This window comes from Myotis myotis, unplaced genomic scaffold, assembly GCF_014108235.1.
Source record: "Myotis myotis isolate mMyoMyo1 unplaced genomic scaffold, mMyoMyo1.p scaffold_m19_p_9, whole genome shotgun sequence".
Taxonomy (NCBI): Eukaryota; Metazoa; Chordata; class Mammalia; order Chiroptera; family Vespertilionidae; genus Myotis; species Myotis myotis.
In genome coordinates this window covers 10,350,814-10,372,256 of record NW_023416401.1, presented here as the reverse complement: position 1 = coordinate 10,372,256, position 21,443 = coordinate 10,350,814, and the positions used below count along the sequence as shown (strand labels likewise).

General features: G+C 41.6%; 1 protein-coding gene across 14 annotated transcripts in view; it reads right to left on the bottom strand.

Annotated features, from left to right (window-relative positions):
* DYM (dymeclin) overlaps positions 1–21,443 on the bottom strand; it is a 248,237-nt gene that overhangs the window by 201,531 nt on the left and 25,263 nt on the right. For 12 of the 14 annotated variants that reach the window (XM_036322093.1, XM_036322091.1, XM_036322089.1 and 9 more), the window contains one exon: positions 6,982–7,034. The exons of 1 other annotated variant lie outside the window; for it this stretch is intronic. In XM_036322093.1, the coding sequence (XP_036177986.1) occupies positions 6,982–7,034 (53 nt within the window). Of the gene's footprint in view, positions 1–6,493; positions 6,544–6,981; positions 7,035–21,443 lie in introns of all 14 variants that reach the window. One more of the 14 variants, XM_036322096.1, reaches the window with a different exon arrangement.

Genomic DNA, 21,443 nt, shown 5'->3' with positions numbered 1-21,443 from the left:
TCAGAGAGGAAGGAAGACGGAGAGAGAGATAGAAACATCAATGATGAGAGAGAATCATTGATTGGTTGCCTCCTGCATGCCCCACACTGGGGATCGAGCCTGCAACCCGGGCATGTGCCCTAACCAGGAATCAAACCATGACCTCTATGTGCCCTGACCGGAAATCAAACAGTGACTTCCTGGTTCCTAGGGCGACGCTCAACCACTGCGCCATGCTGGTTGGGCTCCTTGCCTTAATAAAGCTGACATTCTAAGATGGTTAAGTTTCCACAGTACTCTTCTGGGCAAGATGCAAACGGGGCAATAAATTAATAAAAGTAAGTACACTCAGTGATGTTTCAACAACAGGTGTAATATTCCAAAATACCTCAATGGACTTTAACAGGATCAAACCTAGTTGGTAAAAATCAAACGCTATGTTAAAGTTGAATGAGCTTCAGGAACCAGGGTAGGAATAGGGGTATCTGACAGGAAGGCAGAAAAGCATAATGGAACTAGACTACAGATCTGACCAGGTTCAAACCCCAGCTCCCCCCCGATTAGCTGTGTGACACTTGGCAACTTACTTAACCTCCCACGCCTCAGTTTCCTCACCTGTGAAACTAGGATCATAGGACTTAAGCACACTAACTCATCTGACTCTGGAGCTTAAACTTGTAAAAATATATTAACTAACTTGACCTTTTGTATAAAGAAGGGAATTCTCCATCGCTACAGGAGTTCAACCAAAGTCTGGGTAACACTCACATAAGGGTATAATAAAGAGGATTTCCACCTGGAGTGAGAGGTTGAACTTCCTTCCAGGCCCTGAAATAACCTTTCCCAATATCTCACTAAAATACCCATGAGCCACAAGACCCAATAACCAAAATAGAGGAAACACAGAGGACAGAAACATATTAACATTTCAACCAACAAAATCTACATTGTAGGAAAGTCTACGACCCACTTTCTTTTTTAAAATTACTTTTTATTTTTTTAACTGGAGGCCCGGTGCACGAATTTCGTGCACTGAGGGGGGGGGGGGGAGGGGGGTGTCCCTCAGCCTGGCCTGCGCCCTCTTGCAGTCTGGGACCCCTCAGTGGGTGTCCACCTGCGGGCTTAGGCCCACTCCCCATGGGAAGCTGGCCTAAGCTGGCAGGCAGACATCCCTCTCGCAGTCCGGGACCCCTTGCTCCTTACCGCCCACCTGCTCACTGCTCGGCTTGCTGCTTCTTAGGGCTGCCACAGAGGTGGGCGAGGCTTGCTAATGAACCTGGCTTCTGGCTAAGCTCGCCAGCCATGAACCTGGCTTCTGGCTGAGTGGCGCTCCCCTTGTGGGAGCACACTGACCACCAGGGGGCAGCTCCTGCATTGAGCATCTGCCCCTAGTGGTAAGTGCACGTTATAGCAACCAGTCATTCTGCCAGCTGTCCTGCTGTTTGGTCTATTTGCATATTAGGCCTTTATTATATAGGATTACAGTTCACATTCAATATTATATTAGTTTCAGGTGTAGAGTATAGTGGTTAGACATTTATATAACTTACAAGATGGTCCCACCAATAAATTTAGTAGCTGACACAAGTCACTCACCCAAGCTTATAGTTATTACAATATTATTGACTATATTCCCTATGCTGTACTTCACATCCCCACCCACTTTCTTTAATAAATTGAGAGAGGAAAAAGGAGACAAATGCAGGAAGAAACTACTTATGAGAAGAATCATAAAAATATATCAACCAATAATAATGTGAGGACTTTATATTGCTCCAGATTCAAACAGACAATTAGAAATTTGAACACTCAATGAATATTTTATGATGTTAAAAATTGTTTTTTAGCCCTGACTGGTTTGACTCAGTGGATAGAGCGTCGGCCTACGGACTCAAGGGTCCCAGGTTCAATTCTGGTCAAGAGCATGTACCTTGGTTGCGGGCACATACCCAGTAGGGAGTGTGCAGGAGGCAGCTGATCGATGTTTCTCTCTCATCGATGTTTCTAACTCTCTATCCTTCTCCCTTCCTCTCTGTAAAAAATCAATAACATATATTTTTTAAAAAATTGTTTTTTAATAAAATTATGGTATTTATTTTCTTTTAAAAAAATCCTTATTATGAGATACATACTAAAATATTTCTGGATGAAATGATATGATGTCTGAGGTTTGTATCAAATTAATATGTGAAGATAGATGAATGATATGATGTCTGAGATTTGTCAAATTAATTACACGAGGATATGTTTGTTGTCTGTGCACTTTTCTGTACATACGTCATACTTCAATAAATGAGTGAGGTACAAATGAAACATGATTGGCCATGAAAATGATTGAAACTGGAAGATGAGTATATGGGAGTTCATTATATTATTCTCTCCACCTTTGGATGAGTGTAAAATAATAAAAAATAAAATACCCATGAGAACAAATAATACAAGCTCACAAAAATGCTGAATCAGGATACATTTCTTCTTCCAAAAAACAGGAAATAATTCCACTAACTACAAATTATATAAACCAGACTTCAAATGTATTTGGTAATCATTAGCAAGCCTAACTGCCTGAAAGTACCTTTGTGGAACAAGTCTCCTTCTTACTGTCTACCCCAATCAGAAAATTTATGTGACTCCTTCAACATGATAACTTTCTATACAGATTCAGAGATTACAACTCCCAGAAAATAACAGGAAACAAGCCAAACACAAAACAACTATGTTGGAGGGAAGAGGTAGGAAAAAAATGTTGATCCAGCTGTTCGATTTGAGGATTTTAGGATTTGCTCACACTCCAAAACCAAGGAGTGGAGACAACGGAAAGTCTCAGTTAAACCAATCAAACATGTACAACATGTTCTAGAAGTCAGGCTAGAACACAGCACCAGCCTACCTTCAAGGTAAAACAACAGATTCAGCAAGCACCTCGAGAAGCCACACAGGAACAGGGTTAATAAACATACGCTCTGGCAGCAAGCGCCATCCCTTCTCACTCTCTGCCTTCTCCCTGCTTTATTTTTCTGAAGAGTCATCATTATATAAAATATATGTATTTATTTATTTATGGTCTGGCTTCCCCGTTAAGACAGATTCATGAGGTCAGGGACCTGGGTGGGTCTTTATTGCAGTCAGTCACCCAGCTATAATATTATAGGTGCTCAATAAATATTTGCTGGTTTTATGACTATGAAGAAAACAATAGTAACAACAAAATAAGGAACAGGATATGCTGAAACCTCAGCAGAAGAGCTGAATCAGAACTGGCAAAAAGAACTTTGGTACACAACCATCATTAGTGGAAAATAGGAAAATGAACCATCTATTTTTAAAAGGAACAGAAAGCACCTGGGAAAAATTAGTATAATGAAAAGAGCGCACTGACATATTAGGAAAACTAGATTGATTAAAAATGCAACAACAACTAAAAGATACATTAGAATCTTAAAAGACAAGAACTGTAATGTATAAACATTGAACCAAAGATATAAAAGAGGAATTACAAGAAAAGAACAGAGATGAAGAAAAAGATGATGCAGAAGGCAAAGAACAGAGATCCAACCTGAACCTCACAGGTGACAATGCCAAGTTGGAGGAGGAGAAACTAAAACAAGTAAAATCAAAGCCGTCACTACAGAAAACTTCAGAATTGAAAAAGCTCACAAAAATGCTTGTTAATAAACCAATAAAAAGACCTCATCAAATTACAGGGAAAATCATAAAGAAAAAAGTATAATGAGGAACATTTAATCATAATGGTTATAGGGGGAAAGTCTTATGAACAAAGGAACAAAAAGAAATTTAGGTCTCAGACTTCCTCTCAGGTGAATACTAGATGCCACAAAAGAACAGATGAACTCCTACAGAGTTTTGAGGGACATGACAGTAAAGAAGTTTGTGTACAAGGAAGTTGTCTGTCATGCTTGACCTACTCCTGCACTCCAAAGGAAAAAGAATCCAAGGAACCCATTGGAAACAGGCAAATGAGAGCTGAAACAACATAAACACATCAGCAGCTGCCTGGTGCTGAGGAGGCAGAATTTAAAGTTAACTCCTGCCCAATCAGAGGAACTTGGTTACTGCCTAGGACAGGGGTGGGCAACCCCTGGTACGCGTGCCAAACATGGCACGCCAGTAACTTTTGCTGGCACGCAAAACCCTCTTATAATCTTCCATTTACAATTTTTTTCTTAATATCGACTTTTTTATTTTTCAGATAAATTCAGTGTAGGTCCATCTTAGATAAATAATTTTACATAACAAGTTATCTTAAAGACCATAGACATGGATTGACAAGAGAGGGGAAGAGCAATTTCTATGCCTCTGCCTTAACTCTCCCTGCCTTCCTAGATCCGACCAGTGTTTTGGTTTCATCCACATACGCTTGTGAATCTTTGTTCTCAGTGATGAATTTTGTTAAGTCTCATAATAGGAGTAGCCTGACGGATGAAAGTAGTAGCTTGTGCATATCTCTGAAGGTCACGAAATATAAACCTGATGTAAAATCTCTGTCATCAGTGATGCAGCAGCAAAAGTCCCACTGATAATATCAAACGGAGTCATAAAGGTTTCCGTCGGACGATCAGTGTACATGTATACACTAAAAAATAAATGTATTTTTCATCATCCTATACTGTGTTTTTGTCGCTCGAATGAATTTTTTCTTTAAGGTTCTTCACATACGTACACCTTAAGAGATATCAAGTAGGTGTAACATGTTCTCAAAAAATTAGGGTTGGCACGCAGAAGAATTTTGAGTCAGAGATTTTGCTGGTTTTGGCACGAACTCACAAAAAGGTTGCCCACCCCTGGCCTAGGACTTTCCATTGACATCCCTGACTAACAGCAATACCCTAGAACTAAGGAAAACTCAGATATAGTAATAGGAGACCCAGAAGGAATGGAAGGAGAGAAGAAAATATCTGAAAAAGTTGTGGGAAATAAAACCTCCCTGTATTTCTCAGTGTTCCTGTAAAAAAGCCTTCGTCTCCTGGGTCAGCAAAACATACATGCTATGAAGTGAGAGAATGTCTGCTTTTACTTCTCCCAGAATCATTTCACATACCATCAGGATTAGAACTGTAGCCATGTGTTTAAAACTTCCTTATCTCACAGAAAGCCAAGCAGTTACATCACAAGATAAGCGCCTAAGCTGGCTCCAAAGGAGTAGGAGAGACTCCAGTATCATCTTCCTAAGTATCCACTTTTCAAAGAGACATGAGGTCCCAGAACTTGGAAACACCGCTAGGTCTAAAAAGCCAAGGCAGGGAGAGAGTTTATCTGGCTCCTGAAGAGCTTTTATTTACATACCAAAGGACTGGAGTAAAGAGGAGAAGAGGGGGACAGCTAACTCCTTCCTCTTCATAAGAAAAACACACGCCCTCCCCCAGCTACTCACATAAAACAACTGACCTGGTTCTCAAAGCGTCTCCTAGCACAGTGGTTCTCAACCTTGGCTGCACATTAGAATCACCTGGGAATCTTTTTAAAATCCTGATTTCTGGGCCTCATCCTCCGGAAATTCTGTTTCTTTGTTACTAATGATGAGGCCCCAGAAACCAGGATTTTAAAAAGATTCCCAGGTGATTCTAATGTGCAGCCAAGGTTGAGAACCACTACTTTACAGTGAAGTAATGACAAACACAACCCTGGCCAAGTAATCAAGGTCACTATCATCAGAGATAAGCTCATGTGATAGCACTTACTCCTAATACGATGTGTTAAGAACACACTTCACCTCTGTGGTCTTCCTCCTACAGACCCATCACCCCAGTGTAAACACGAGAAAAACATCAAACAAACTCAACTCGAGGGGCATTCGGAAAAGTACCCTACTAGTACTCCTCAAAACTCTAAGTAAGAAAAATCCAAAAAACCACTGCAGACCAGAGAAGGCTAAGGAGACATGATGACTAAATGTACTGTGGTATCCTGAATGAGATCCTGGAAAAGAAAAAGGACAGTAAGAGAAAAATAGTGAAATCTGAATAAAGTATTGAGTTAGTTAATAGCACTGTATCAGTGGTGATTTTCTGATTGTGATAAGATGTTAACAATAAGGGAAACTGATGAGAGTTATATGGGAACTCTATAGCTCTGTAACTTTTCTGTAAATCTAAAGCTATTCTAAAATTAAATTTTTATTTTAAACATCTCAGTAGATAGATTTAATAGCAGATGACATACAATAGAAGACAAGATTAGTAAACAAAAGACAGGTTAAAAGAAAATATACTCTTAAAGGTCAGAGAGAGGGAAAAATGAACATAAAAAGCCCAACAAAAATAATGGCAACAAACCTGCCAAAAATGATGGAAAAACATTAATCTATACCAAAAAAAAAAAAAAAAGCCTTAGCAGACATATGAGACATACTGAAAATGTTAAAAGGGTATAACAGAAGTCCCAGAGGAGAGGAGAAACAGAATAGGATAGAAACAGTGAATAAACCAATAATGGTTGAGAATTTTCCAAAACTGATGAAAGATATCGACCAACAGATTTAAGAAGCTCTACAAACCTCAAGCAGCAAAAAAAGAAAACCACTCCTCAGCACATCATTCTAAAATGCTAAAAACCAAAGGACAAGGAGAAAAACTTGAACATTCCAAGAAAAAAATTCCATTATTTTCAAAGGAAAAACAATGACATTGACAACTTTTATCACAACAAAAATGAGACAAGCAGAAAGAGAATAGAATGATACCTTTCAAGTCCCATCCAGTCATTAGCAATAAAACACGTGCTTAGCAGAGTCTATTACCACCACTGCAAATTAACCAAGCATGTGATTTACTGCTAATGACTGAATGGCACATTCTAGTAGCATCCATGAGCACCATGAATAGAATTATTATTATTATTATCATCATCATCAAGAAAACATCATTAATTCAATTCATATTACACTATCAAAATTTATAATAGAAAATTTCAAGTACCCACACACACATACATATACATATATATGCACATACATACACATACATGCTCATTTCTCCACCTTACCTAAAGACCTGCAGACTGAAATAGTTGCCTCCTCCAAGAGCTTCAAATCAGTACTGGAAAGATAGAAGAAGAAAGATAATTAATAATTATAACCCTAAATATGTACACACTAGTTAAAGAAATATATGAAAGAAGAGAAAAATAATTTAGAAGGAAAATATGATATACTAGAGGCCCGGTGGGGTCCCTCAGCCTGGCCTGTGCCCTCTCACAATCCAGGACCCCTCGGGGGATGTAGTAGTGCAAGAGACAGCAGGCGGCCAGGGAGGAGCCTGCTCATCCAGGTCCCGCTGCCCAGGTAGCGCTGCAGAGGAGGCAGGAGAGGCTCGCACTGACGCAGCTGTGCTCGCCAGCTGTGAGCCCGGGGTCTGGCACCCATCGGTCAGCTCATGCGTTGAGTGTCCGCCCCCAAGTGGTCAGTGCATGTCACAGCGACTGGTCAACCAGTTGCTTAGGGTTTTATATATATAGATAGTAGTGAACAATAAAATCAGCACAATAAAATGAAGCTTCTATTTTCAATATAATTAGGAAATTTACTATAATTCTTCATATGACATTCCTAAAAGGTAAGAGCTCAGGGCACCCTGCCTTTCAAGCACTGAGGCAGGGAGGAATGGTAGGATTGGAGGCTTGGAAAAATTTGATAAAGGCACACCAAAGTATAGAGCAAAAGGCAGGGGCCCACTCTGCCCATCTGTAAGGGGAGTACATGGGATACACTTATTTAGAAAAATACTATTATTTTCAGGAAATGGGAATTTTTTGTTGTTGTTTGTTTATTTGTTAATCCTCACCTGAGGATATTTTTCAATTGATTTTCAGGGAGAGTGGAAGAGAGAGGGAAAGACAGAAACATCAATGTGAGAGAAACATATCGAATGGTTGCCTCCTGAACGAGCCCCAAACAGGACCCTTTGGTCTGCAGGCCGACGCTCTATCCACTGAGTCAAACTGGCCAGGGCAAGATGGGAATTTTTAAAGTAGCCACAGAAGAGCTGCCTTCCTTCCTTCCTCTCCTCTCCTCCCTGGAGTCCCTACTACCCATCCTTCCTAATAGGTATGAAATCAAGGGCAAGATGGGAATTTTTAAAGTAGCCACAGAAGAGCTGCCTTCCTTCCTTCCTCTCCTCTCCTCCCTGGAGTCCCTACTACCCATCCTTCCTAATAGGTATGAAATCAAGGGAAGGAAGGAATACAGATAAGCAAATTGAGGCTTCCAAGGAGTTTAATATTCCAGGAATCGGAGCTACAGGAAGAACAGGAACTAGCTTTAGAGTCTGGGGGCTGGTTTAAAAGTTTCCTGTTCTTTTCTGCTAATACACATGGCACAACAAATCCTCCAAATAGGCAACTCTTCCATGGCTCCCTGAAAAATCCCCACCTCCTAGAGAATATATAAAAATAAAGAAAAGCCGAAACCGGTTTGGCTCAGTGGATAGAGCGTCGGCTTGCGGACTGAAAGGTCCCAGGTTCGATTCCGGTCAAGGGCATGTACCTGGGTTGCGGGCACATCCCCAGTAGGAGATGTGCAGGAGGCAGCTGATCGATGTTTCTCTCTCATCGATGTTTCTAACTCTCTATCTCTCTCCCTTCCTCTCTGTAAAAAATCAATAAAATATATTTAAAAAAATAAATAAATAAATAAAAATAAAAATAAAGAAGAGAAAAATACTATCACTGAGGAGGCATACTTTTAAAAAGGAAGAATCCATAAGCATTTAGAGCATCTGACACAAGAACATTTTAGAGAACCTGTGGAAGAACACTAATTGCTTTAGCCATCTCTGGAACTATGCTGTCCAGGATGCTTCCTGCTGGCCACATGTAGTGTGAACTGTGGCCAGTTCTAATTGAGATATGCTGAAATACAAAGTACACACCAGATTTCAAAGATTAAAAAGAATAAAACATACTTCATTATAAATCCTTATGTTCATGAAATTATAACATTAGGGATATATTGGGTTAAATGAAATATTAAAATTAATTTCACCTGTTTTATTATACTTTTTTCATGTGGCTAATACCAAACTTTCAACTACATGAATGTGTTACATATTTCTTTGTTTGTTTGTTAACAAAGGTTTATTTCTATATGAACCTAGTTCCACGCCAGACACAGAGGACAGGAGGGGACAGACAGGAGGGGACAGACAAGGTCACGGCCCTTACACTCATACTCGGGACAGCCACCTCCGTGTCTTCCATCCTCACCTCAGCCTGACAAGGCCGGTGATTGGGGAGGAGTCCAGACAGGTGACTGGACGAAAGATGTGCTATTTCCTGACTAGGGGACACAGAGGGACAGGAGGACACAGTGGCACATAAAAACAGAGATGCCAACAGTTAGATGCACATCTAGGCCTGAAACAGAAGGAAGTCTGGGCTTAACACGCGACTGGGCAGTACCGGCTCGCAATGAAAACGTGGGCCCTTGGCGAAGGGCCCTGGTGCCTGCTGCCATCTGAAATGGCCTTGCGTTAGGATGGCTCAAGCTGCTTTCTGTCCCTGGTGGGTGCTGGGCACTCAGTAGGCTGACAAGCGCAGCCGGAAAAAAGCACAGGCAGGACCAGGGCCAGCAGAAGCTCAGAGACATTAACCTTTTTTATCTGGGAGTCTGACACAAGGAGCTAAGAAGGTGTCAGCCCCTAGCCGATGGGAGGGTGGATGGGGTCCTTCTCAGATGAGCGCAGTCCTAGGTTAGGCAAATATCAAGTGAAAAAGGCATGCCACCAGTCAGCCCCGAGATGTCTGTCTGACTCCTGTGCCCTGAAGATGGGGTCAGAGGCCATCCTCCGGGTCGCGTTCATTCCCTGAGTGACAAGAGTCCCGGACGAGCCAGTCCTGTGCAGACAACCAACCCCAGGGAACGGACCACAGGCCTCCTCACAGTGAAGACATACCGATAAGCACTTATCCCTTCCTATCACTTCCTGAGGGCCTGCCCTGGGGGGTGGGGGAACGCCACAAGGACAGAAGCCCCTGACTTAGCGGTCCTGGTAGGGACACCGACAAACACAGAAGCATTTAAAATGCAAGGGCTAGGACCCGGGAACAGCTGACTGGGAGAGGTCGACTTCAAGGCTGCATTTGGCAAAGTTGAAGGGCACAGCTAGGCTCAAACTTCCCTCCCACCCCCCACCTGTCTTAAATTGTTATTTCTGGGGACCCAGGAGTGCCCCCTTCATAACTCCATGCAGGGTTTTTGAATAAACTATTGAGAATCAGAAATTTTTTAAAAGCTTTCTTCCCTTAAGCACCCGGAGAGCATTATTTACAGAATCCACATTTAAATTTACAGCAAACATTGTTCTAGAACTTATCACTAAACTACATTTCCTACTTTCCCCCCTTGAACACCTGAGCTAAACATTGTCACAGCCCCGGTGACTTCGGGCCCTTATTTTCTTGACGCTCACGTCTTCATTCTCCTGCTTTGTCTTTTCAGCAGGCCTCTTGGCACTCCGAATCACTCTCAGTTTGGACAGACTCTCCCAAGTGTCCCTGGTGGGAGGGGCCGTCACCTTCCTTGATCTCAAGGCATATTCGTACTGGTGATGTTCTAAAACCCCTCTCTCACAAACTAAGACAGTATCTACACTAATAAAAGAGAAACATGGTAATTAGTGTCACTCCGATACCCTTCCCATTGGCTAATCCCCGTCACTCACAGAGTAGGGCCGAGATATGCAAATTAACTGGCAGCCAAGATGGCGGCCGGCAGCCAGGCAGCTTGAAACTAACATGAGGCTTGCTTGCTTCAGTGACAGAGGACTCCAACGTTCCCCGCCTGACTTGCCGGCCTCTCAGCTGCAACTCTCAGTAACTATGTTGCGAATAAAGAAGCTAAAAAAACCCCCAGAAACCTGTTGTACTCAGCGGGGCTTCAGCCAGCCGGACCGCAACATTGTATAAAATACAGACGGTAAACAAAGGCCAGAAACCTGTTTTCAGCAGCCGAGGCCTCAGAGCTAAAGCTGGCCCAGAATAAAAAAAAGAAAAAACGGAGCAGTTGGTAGCTTCAGTCCCAGCCTGAAAAAAGCCCTCAGCCCCTCAGCCAGACTGGCCAGGACCCCAGTGGGGACCCCCACCCTGAAGGGTGTGTGACCAGCTGCAAACAGCCATCATCCCCTCACCCAGACTGGCCAGGCAGCCCAGTGGGGACCCCCACCCTGATCCAGGACACCCTTCAGGGCAAACCAGCCAGCCCCACCCATGCACCAGGCCTCTATTCTATATAGTAAAAGGGTAATATGCCTCCCAGCACCAGGATCAGCGGAGCCGCGAGGCCTCCCGGCACCGCGATCAGCGTGACAGGGGGCAGCGCCCAAACCCCCTGATCGCCCTGCAGCTCTGTGTGTGACAGGGGGCGGGGCCCCAACCCGCCCCTCCTCCCCCCACGGGCCCTGCTCTGTGTGTGACGGGGTAGAGCCATAACCTCCCCATCTGCCCTGCCCTGAGTGGGACAGTGGCAGCCCCCCAACCCCCTGATCGGCCCTGCTCTGTGGGTGATAGAGGGCGATGCCCCAACCCCCTGATCTGCCCTGCCCTGAGTGTGACAGGGGGCGGTGCCCCAACTCCCCTATTGGCCCTACTCTGTGAGTGACAGGGGGGAGCTCCTCAACCCCCTGATTGACCCTGCTCTGTGCATGACAGGGTATGGAGCCCCAACCCCCCTGATGGGCCCTGCTCTGTGCATGACGGGGTGGCGCCGCAACCTCCCCATCGACCCTGCATTGAGTGTGACGGGGCGGTGCCCCAACCCCCCAATCGGCCCTACCCTGAGCGTGACTGAGGGTGGCATCGCAACCTCCCAATCTGCCCTGCTCTGTGCATGACAGGGAAAGGCGCCCCAAGTCCCCAATCGGCCCTGCTCTGAGCCGGACCAGGGGCTGCACCTAGGGATTGGGCCTGCCCTCTGCCACCCGGGAGCAGGCCTAAGCCAGCAGGTCGTTATCTCCCGAGGGTCCCAGACTGCAAGAGGGCACAGGCCGGTCTGAGGGACCCCCCCCTTCCCCCGAGTGCACAAATTTTTGTGCCCCGGGCCTCTAGTCATATATAATAAGCATTATGCATGGCCATACAAAGCTAAGGCCACTGACTGCTTCAGTGGCTATGCTATTCCCTAAGAATCTCAAATTATACTCATATTGAAAAAATACAAATATCTTTTCAAAATTAAACCTTTAAGCTTAATCTAAGATTTAAAAAAATTTTAACAAAAATAATCTAGAAATAACCTACAGTAAAGTGCTTACAGGTACTAGATATTTTTAGAGTGTCTGCATGCCTCACAACGTCTGTGGGTCTGCTGTCTCCCATCCCTTTCTCCTACCTTCCCATCTCCCCCTCAGGGGGAGCGGAGCAGGGGCAGGCAGGCTTGCTCAGCATGACCCCACTCCCTGGCCACAGGTGACTGGTCAGGGATAGATGTCTAATGTAAGCCACACCAGAGTCTTGAGGAATTTGGAATTGAGATGGAAAGACAGGATTTCTGATGGCTGGAACTTGGGAGGCAAAGCTGAGGGTTATGGGAAGCCATCCTCCACTGAGAGGCAGAGAAAGCTGGTTAGTAAGAAAAGGAATAAGAGAGCTTCGTGGACAAAAGGAGCAATAAACAGAGAGGCCTCTCAGGATTCCTGCCGGCCTTCTGATTCTTGGGACCAGTTCTTCCCAAAGCCTGACTGCGTTTATGATCTTCGATTCTATTAGACCCCACCCCTGTCTCTTCATCACATAATCCCCTCTTTCCGGTACATGCTAAATCAAATTGATTTTTGTTAATAACCAAAAAGTTCTAATTAATAAATCACTGTGGTAAGATTTAATAATACATTTAGTAGCTGCCAAGAAGTGGAAACTATGAATTACTCAGTTTATTGGTTACTCAGGGAAAAAAAAGTAAAGAGGTATAAAATGCAAAAGATTGTAAAGAGCTTTATGAGGGTAATAACCAGACCACATGCATTAAATCTGTTTCACTGGTGCTTCTACCTTCTTCAGTCAATAACACTCTCAACGCTCGCTAGAACCAATAGCTTCAATTATATACACGTGGTTATAAACTTCAAAAACTTCTGAATTTGTTCATTCAACAAACATTACCTAGATGCCCAGGACATGCTGGGCTCTATGAATGATGCTACCTCTCTCTCCAGGCTACATGGAGGAATGAAGCAGCAGAGACTACTGGGAAGTATGAAAATCAAGACCAGCCCTTTGCCTAAGCTCATAGGAAGTGCACCCAACCTGCCCTAGGAGCAATAAAAGAAGGCTTCCTGGAGGAAGAAACTGTGTCCTGAAGGAGCAAAAGAAATCAGTTGGGCAGACCAAAGGAGAGGGCTTTCCAGACACAGGAATAGTGTACCAAAGGCAGTGCAGTCACAACCTGGCATGTTCTTGGAAGCGGAGATGAATCAACACTGGAGAAGGGCAAATACAAGCCTGGGGAAATACACTAGATGGCTAGAATACAGAGTTCAGTTTCTCAACTTGTTCTCAAGAGAAAGGTTCCCAATACAGCGTTCTGATTGATTTCTAAGATAATATTAGCCTTAAAAAGGGATTATTTACACATGTATTAGTGCGGATGTTTGGACATTTCTTCCAGGAAACCTTCTTTGATCACCTAACACAAGGTGAGAAGTCTGGTTTCCTCCCCATAAGCACCCAATCGTAAAACTGAGCACATGGTAGTAAGATTGCCCAATTATCTGTCTGTGGCCCCCCCTAGACTGAGGGCTCCTTGCTCATCACAGCATTCCCAGCTTGGTGCAAAGCAGGCGCTTAATAAAAATGCACTGAGTGAATGAATGACAGACACTTCACTATCAGAAAACAAAATTAATTATTTCCCCCTGTTCCTCAAGAAACACTCGACACTCTCCAGCCCTCAAGGCAAGGTCTGCCCCCAGGTTTTTTATATTTATTAAAATATTTTTCTAAACACTTATTTGCTTCCGAATGTAAAATGTTTTATCTTCTGAAGCAGTCCGATTGTTTTTGTCATTCAAGGATGCAGAGACCTAGAAAGGCTTAGAGTTCTCTCTTGGCTCTAGGAGCACTCCCTCTGGTGGTAAGTCAGCCAGCACCTGCCATTCTGTGACCAGGTCATCAGGCTTGGCCTGATCTGAAACAGCACCTCTGCCACCGCCTCCTCAATAATCACCACTTCGGGTCAGAAGCACCTGCAGTGCCCAGATTATAAGCTCCATGAGAACAAGAAAATGTCCCATTCACCCATGCATCCCCACCTTGCCTGGTGTAGTGGCTCAACCAGAAGACAAACACTTGGTAATTGCCTATCAAATAAGGGATTCACAGAGCTCAGTTTTCTGCAGTGTCCCTGCAATTTCTGCACTCTGAAGCCTTACTTATTTCTGCAAAGGAAATCAGCCAGGCACACCCCTGCCAAAAGCAACATGCTGATTGTTATAATAGAATTCCTTTCCTCCCACCTCTCCATCCTCCAATTTTCTAAACTTCTTGGAACATTTTAAGAATAATCTTCTTTCTTATTTGCTTGATTTAGAGCTAAAATGAGGTGGCAAGCAACTGGGGTGGTTGGTCACTGTTGCTGCATGTTCTAGGCATCTATGCACAGCACTCCTTTAGTTAAACAAATGAGCTCAGATGTTCTGGCAGCAGGCAACTAACAAATCATCATTTGCAGTAAATAAAACTAAAATGGTACCGCAGAATATGCCAATGTTTCCAAGACAATTGGAAACCGAATGCTGTTTCTGAAGGTAGATTTGGGGCACTAGAAGCATAATACAAAAAAGGGGCGAAAAGGCAGCAAATATCCACACCAATACAGATTAAATAAATTAGCACCATACAGAGTGCTTCAAACACTCTGTCCATACACACACTCCACAACTGTGGGTCAATCTGAAAAACGTCAATATGGGAGATGAGCGATAAATATTTAAAACTAGTAATCTCTTAACCAAACTTCTGCTAAGTGAACTAAATCTAGATAGACAACCATACTGACCCAATAGCCAGGTGTGGCTCTGAAGCAATCCTTTTCTGTGAGAGCATCAGACTCCTGCTTCTCAGGGCTGGGCCACGATTATCATTCCAGCAGCAACATAAACAGAGGGAGTCTCAGAACAGGAGCCTCAGCTTTGCTGGTGACACCCAAATGAACAAGGAGACCTATGCCCAAGAGTCAGACAGACAGACACACACACACACCAAGCAAATCTGAAACCAGTCTCAGGATTCTTCCATAGTTTTAAGAACCTTCAATGGGCTTCCCTGAAGATAATTCAGCAAGGAAGCGGTTATTAAAATTTTCACACCCATAGGGAAGTTCTTAAACATCACCACTGTCATCTCTGGGCTACGTTCTAAGTCTGTTCTTGTGACTTCATGAAGAAAATCTCCCTAGGAAGACATCTGTCATCAGCCTCAACCTCACACTGTGCATGCTTCCATGAGAGCTTTCATAACAGAACTCCCAATAATACAGCTGAATTATTTCTAAGTTATATCTCAAGTAATCAATGTAATCTATGCCGCCTCTGCTGAGTATAGCAATTTACATCATGACAAAGTTAAGTAACTGGGAAGTGTAGGTAGCAGAGAAGACTGGCAAGGGAAAACAGAGCAAAAGAGGAAAGAACCTTAAAGTCGTGTTAAGGAGACTGAATTGTATCTTACATAAAACAGGAAGCCATTAAGCACAGAATCAAAAACATACACTAACAGAACTACTAAAGCAGCAGCAAGGTGCCCTGGGTATGGTTAATGTCTGACACTGGCTAAAACCAACTTGAGATTTTTACGGGGGAGCGGGGGGAGGGGGGAATGTTAGTAATAATAATGCCTGTGTGGTGCATTGGATAAAGCCTAACCTTGTATTACAACCACGAAAATTAACCACCTCTGCCAAGTGCTGGGCCAGCTAACTTGGATAAGCCACTAATGGCTACTAAAGCAGAACACAGTCGAGTACATAATCTTTAAAAATTCTAGCTAATTCAACTAAAGTTATATAGCAAATCGGAACACTAGGGAGAAATACTAACAGGAAGAATATGGAAGGTCTGCATCTCTGGACTCGCAGGCGGGTCACTTTCAAGACTTAAACTCCAAGTGCTCCCCCTCTCAACTTAACCATGACCGTCAATTAGCAAACTCAGGCACACTAGTGCGTGGATTCCCAATCATGTGGCCTGTTATTAAAAACACTGGACACCCCTGAGGCCACATAATTTAGGTTCAGCTTTCTCATCTCCTATTGGCATGACCAGCCACGCTACTTTGAACCTGTTTCCTCATCTTTGAAAGGGAGGTAAGGATGCCAGATCTCACAGGACAGTTGTAAGGACTACTTGGCGATGTATGGAAAGTGCCCAGCACGTAGCTCAATAATTGTGAGTTACCTAACCCAACAGCAACAATACAGCAAAACCACAAGTACCAAAGTGTCAAATGTATATATTTATTTATCAATACTTCTTACACGTATTTTGCCAGTCTCTACTCCCCGCCCCCGCCATGCAACAGAAGGGAAGTATAAAACATAATTTTTGGAGTACTTTTACACTTTGAAATAGTCTCAAACAGCTATTAAAGAAAACTGTAGGTGATCTGCTTTGATTTTATTTACATTAATGTTTCACTATAGTCAAAATATAACCCTTGTGGATTACAAAGGAAATCAGTATTCCTTATTCACCCAGCAAAACTATTAAGTAACTTTTAATAAGTGGCAGAACAGAAATTAAATCTAGGCCTTCTTTTATTTTTTAAAAGGAAATGGCTTTTATACTATTATAAGAATAAAACATGCTAAAACCACCATGTAGTAACACTACACACCTATCAGAACTGTTAAAGTTTTTTTTTAAAAGTGACATCAAATGCTGGCCAGGATGCAGAGAAACTGGGTCTCACATACATTACTGGTGGGAATGTAAACTGACACAGTCCCTCTGGAAAACAGCTTGGCAGTTTTGTAAAAAACTAAACATATACTCACCATACAACCTAGAAACTGCACTCCTGAGCATTTATCTCAAGGAAATAAAAAGTTATGTTCATACAAAAACCTGTACACAGATGTTCACTGCAGCTTTATTCATTATAGCTAAAAACTGGAAATAATCCAAATGTCCTTCAATGGGTCACTGTTTAGGAAAACTATAGTGCATATGCAACATAGAATACCACACAGCAATAAAAAGGAATGTACTGCCTTGCCCGGTTTGGCTCTGTGGCTAGAACATCGGCCTGTGGACTCAAGGTTCAATTCTGGTCAAGGGCACATGCCTGGGTTGCGGGCTCAGTCCAACATGCAGGAGGCGGTCAATCAATGATTCCCTCTCATCATTGATGTTTCTATCTCTCTCTTACTCTCCCTTCCTCTCTGAAATCAATAAAAATATATTTGTTTAAAAAAAAAAAGGGAATGTACTAATGATACACAATCACCTGAATGCAGCTCAAGGACACTACGCTGAGTGATAAGAGCCAATCTCAAAATATGACATATTGTATTATTCCATTTATATAACTTTTTGAAATAACAAAATTATAGAGATGGAAAACTGACTAGCAGCTGCCTGCAGTTAGAGCTGGGAGGGAGAAAGAATGGGAGTAGTTATAAAGGAAAAGTACAAGGGAGCCTTGCTGGAAAACAAGTATCTTGATTGTGGTGGTGGTTAAACAAGTCTACACAAGTGGTAAAATTATATAGAGTAATATACACACACAAATGAGTGCATATATAACTAATTGCTGAAATCACAATAACCTCTGTGGACTGTACCAATGTCAAGTTCCTGAAATGAACTGTAGCTATGCAAGATGCTATACTAGGGGAGACTGAGTGAAGGATGCAAGGGACCTCACTGTACATTTTTTGCAATCTCCTGTGACTCTATTATTATTTCAAAATAACAAATTTTAAAAACTGAAAAAAAATTAAGGCTATACAACCTATATAAGAGTTACATAAATATACACATTTTAAAAATGCACACATGTATACAATTGTGTGGGAACAAGACTATGCTCTACGAGTGGTTTTATAACTGGCTTTAACCACTTAATATGCTATGGACCTTTTCCATGTCTATAAACATGATTATTTTTAATGCCTGTATGTTGTTCTAGCATGCAGATGTACCGTTTTTACTTATTTATTCAATCTCCTTACTTGTTAGCAATTTTCTGCTATCATAAACATTGCAATGAACATCTATACATATATATCTTTTTACATATATTTCCAAAATTGCTAGATCAATGAACACTTCTGTTCTGATGAATATTGCAAATTATATACCAGAAAGAATTAACCAATTACATTTCCAGCAAAGGTGCATAACTTTGGCTTAAGAACCAACACATATTCCTAAATTTGCAAAATTCCAAACCAAGATCTTTGACACCAAATCTAGTGATCTTTATACTCAAATAAGTATGTATTGACAGTAAGCAAGCATAAGAACCTGTATGACAAATACAGACATTTTTCCATCTGAAATGGCCTACAGAGAGGAATTCATAAAGGATGTAACATCTAACTGGCAAATTATCCTGCCACTGTAAATGTAAAACAAATTCTATTGAGTACTGCCTAATTCTTGCACTGTACAAGCAGTTGTTTTTGGTATTATCTAACATGGGGGATGGGGTACATCAAGAACTACTGTACAGAGAATTTACGACTTCTTTGGATTTAAATTCTGCACAAAATCCTCTGGCATGACAAACAAATCTGGCCTTAACTTCAAGAATGGTACAGCGAAGAGGATACAGCAATGTTCAGAGGCAGAAAGCTGATCAGGGTGGGGTGGGGGTGGGGGAGCAAATATTAAGTTAAAAGCTGTGGTTATTATTTTTTCATTATAAAAACAGATGATTAGCTGAGTCAGTGTGGTTCAGTGGTTGAGTGTCAACCTATGAACCAGGAGGTCATGGTTCAATTCCCAGTCAGGGCACATGCCCAGGTTACAGGCTCAATCCCCAGTGGGGGTCATGCACAAGGCAGCCAATCAATGATTCTTTCTCATCATTGATGTTTCTCTCTCCCCCTCTCCCTCCCTTTCTGAAATCAATAAAAATATTTTTTTAAAAATACAATACATGATTATACCAACCACTTATGTAGAAAATGTCTCCAAATGTCAGCCACAATTCACAAGGTGACGAGAGAGAAGAGAAACAACCCTGCCCTTGATGGTTAGATCTGCTGTCCACCACAACCTAGGGAAACCCTGCCATTAGTTTGTGAATGAAAAAAAAGAAAGAAAAGAAAAAGACCACAGCTCAGTGTAATAGCATGCATTCCTTCATTCATCAACACAGTTCCACTGTTAGGTGGCAAACGATTTTCCAAAACTGGCAAATAAAGAAGAAAGATCATTTGTTGGTAGGGGAAAAGTTAATTTCATATGAAGCCTGTAGTTCAAGAATTCAAGCGTTCACAACCAAAATAAGTATGAGCCATAAAATGGCTCATCTAATAAACTAAATACCTATTTCTGATAACTGTCACACATGAAAATATGTAAGAGTTACTTACATATTTTAGTAGCTGGTGTAACTGGTCAAACTATAGTTGACAAGTAAAATACCACAAATTAATGGAAGCAGCACACTTGGGCTGATAACTTATTAATGGCCTGTGTCCTATATCATGGAGCCAATACTATACAGCAACAGAAGGAACTGCTTGAGGCCTCAAAGCAATTTCTACCATCTAACTTTCTTTTTTTCTTTTCAATTTTCTTTTCTTTACTACCAACCCATGTGTCTCACTCTTCATCTGTCCACATTTTGGATTTGAAAGTAACCTAAGAGGCACCAATGGACACTGCCGGGCCATTGTATTGACCCTCAGGGATTAAAGAAAGAAAAAAGAGGTTGAAGGAAGGGGAGGGTGGGGGTGAGGGGGAGAGATCAACCAAAGGACTTATATGCAAGCATATAGGTCTAACCAATGGACACAGACAACAGGGGGGTGAGGGCATGAGTGGGGGGGGGGGGTTAATGTGGGAATAAGGACACATATGTAATAACTTAATAAAAAATTTTTTAAAAAGAGGTTGAATAATACATCATCTTAGAAAAGAAGCTTACCCATTAATTGTAGAACACGGCAACCTAAAAGAAGCCTTATTATCATATTCTCAAATACAGAAGTATTTGAGTTCCCACATATCATTTTTTTAAAATTTTTTACACTACAGAAAAATAATTTACTTTTAAAAACTAAAAGTTTCAACTAAGTATACACTTAGCAGAACTTCATTCATTTGAAACCCATTAATTTAGAATTTGGCATTTTTTGGGTAAAATTGAGTTGACACTGACCTTTGTGTTATAATTTAAGAAAAGTATTTCAACAAGGGAGGAGATTTATTTAACCTTCTACCAAAAAAAGTGTTTAAAGACTTTAGCACATTCATTGTTGATATGTAAATAAATTTGCTGATTAGATATAACTTGCAATCTGTGTAGACATATATATTATTAAAAGTTCTCTCACCTTGATTATTTCATTTGACTTCTAAAAACCCTGAAGTTGGCTGAGAAAACAGGAGTATCCTCATTATACAGGAGACAGAGAGACAGAGAAGCTAAGTAACCTGTTCAAGGTCACAATATAAAAATAAACATATCTAACTTCTAGTTTAATACTCTTTCAATATGAACAGTATTAATTTAGCTACTTTTTTTTAATTAAAAGAAACCCATGTAACATCAATCTAACACACTACCACTACTTGGAATTTCTATAGAGACCTAAAAGAAGTAGTGTCATACATCTATGTTATGATTAAAAACATGTAAGCCGAAACCGGTTTGGCTCAGTGGATAGAGCGTCGGCCTGCAGACTGAAAGGTCCCAGGTTCGATTCCGGTCAAGGGCATGTATCTGGGTTGTGGGCACATCCCCAGTGGGGGATGTGCAGGAGGCAGCTGATCGATGTTTCTCTCTCATCGATGTTTCTAACTCTCTCCCTCCCTTCCGCTCTGTAAAAAATCAATAAAATATATTTAAAAAAAAAACATGTAAAATTTATGTGAATGATGAAGAACTTGAAGAAAACAAAAAATTTAAGTCTAATAAGGAAAGCAGAAGACTTTCTTATAACTGCTATGAAATAATAAACTGTAGTTTGGTCAGGAAGCTAATTTTTTAATTACATATTCCCTAATTCACAGCTTTCAGTACTCTAAACTGGTTTTATTTTACTTGTAAACACACCAATCTCATATGTGAATCTCAATAATGAAGATAATAAACTCATAGTTCAAATCCATTAATGAAAAGCAAATGGGCAGAAAGCTGTTGGTGGGGAAATTATACATAGATTTCTGAACATAGATTTGCTGAACAATTCAAGTAAATATAATTATGAGGTTCATAAAATAAACATTGAAAATGCTTAAGTCTCTCTCACTGAAAATTTTGCCATAAAATGATTTCAAAAT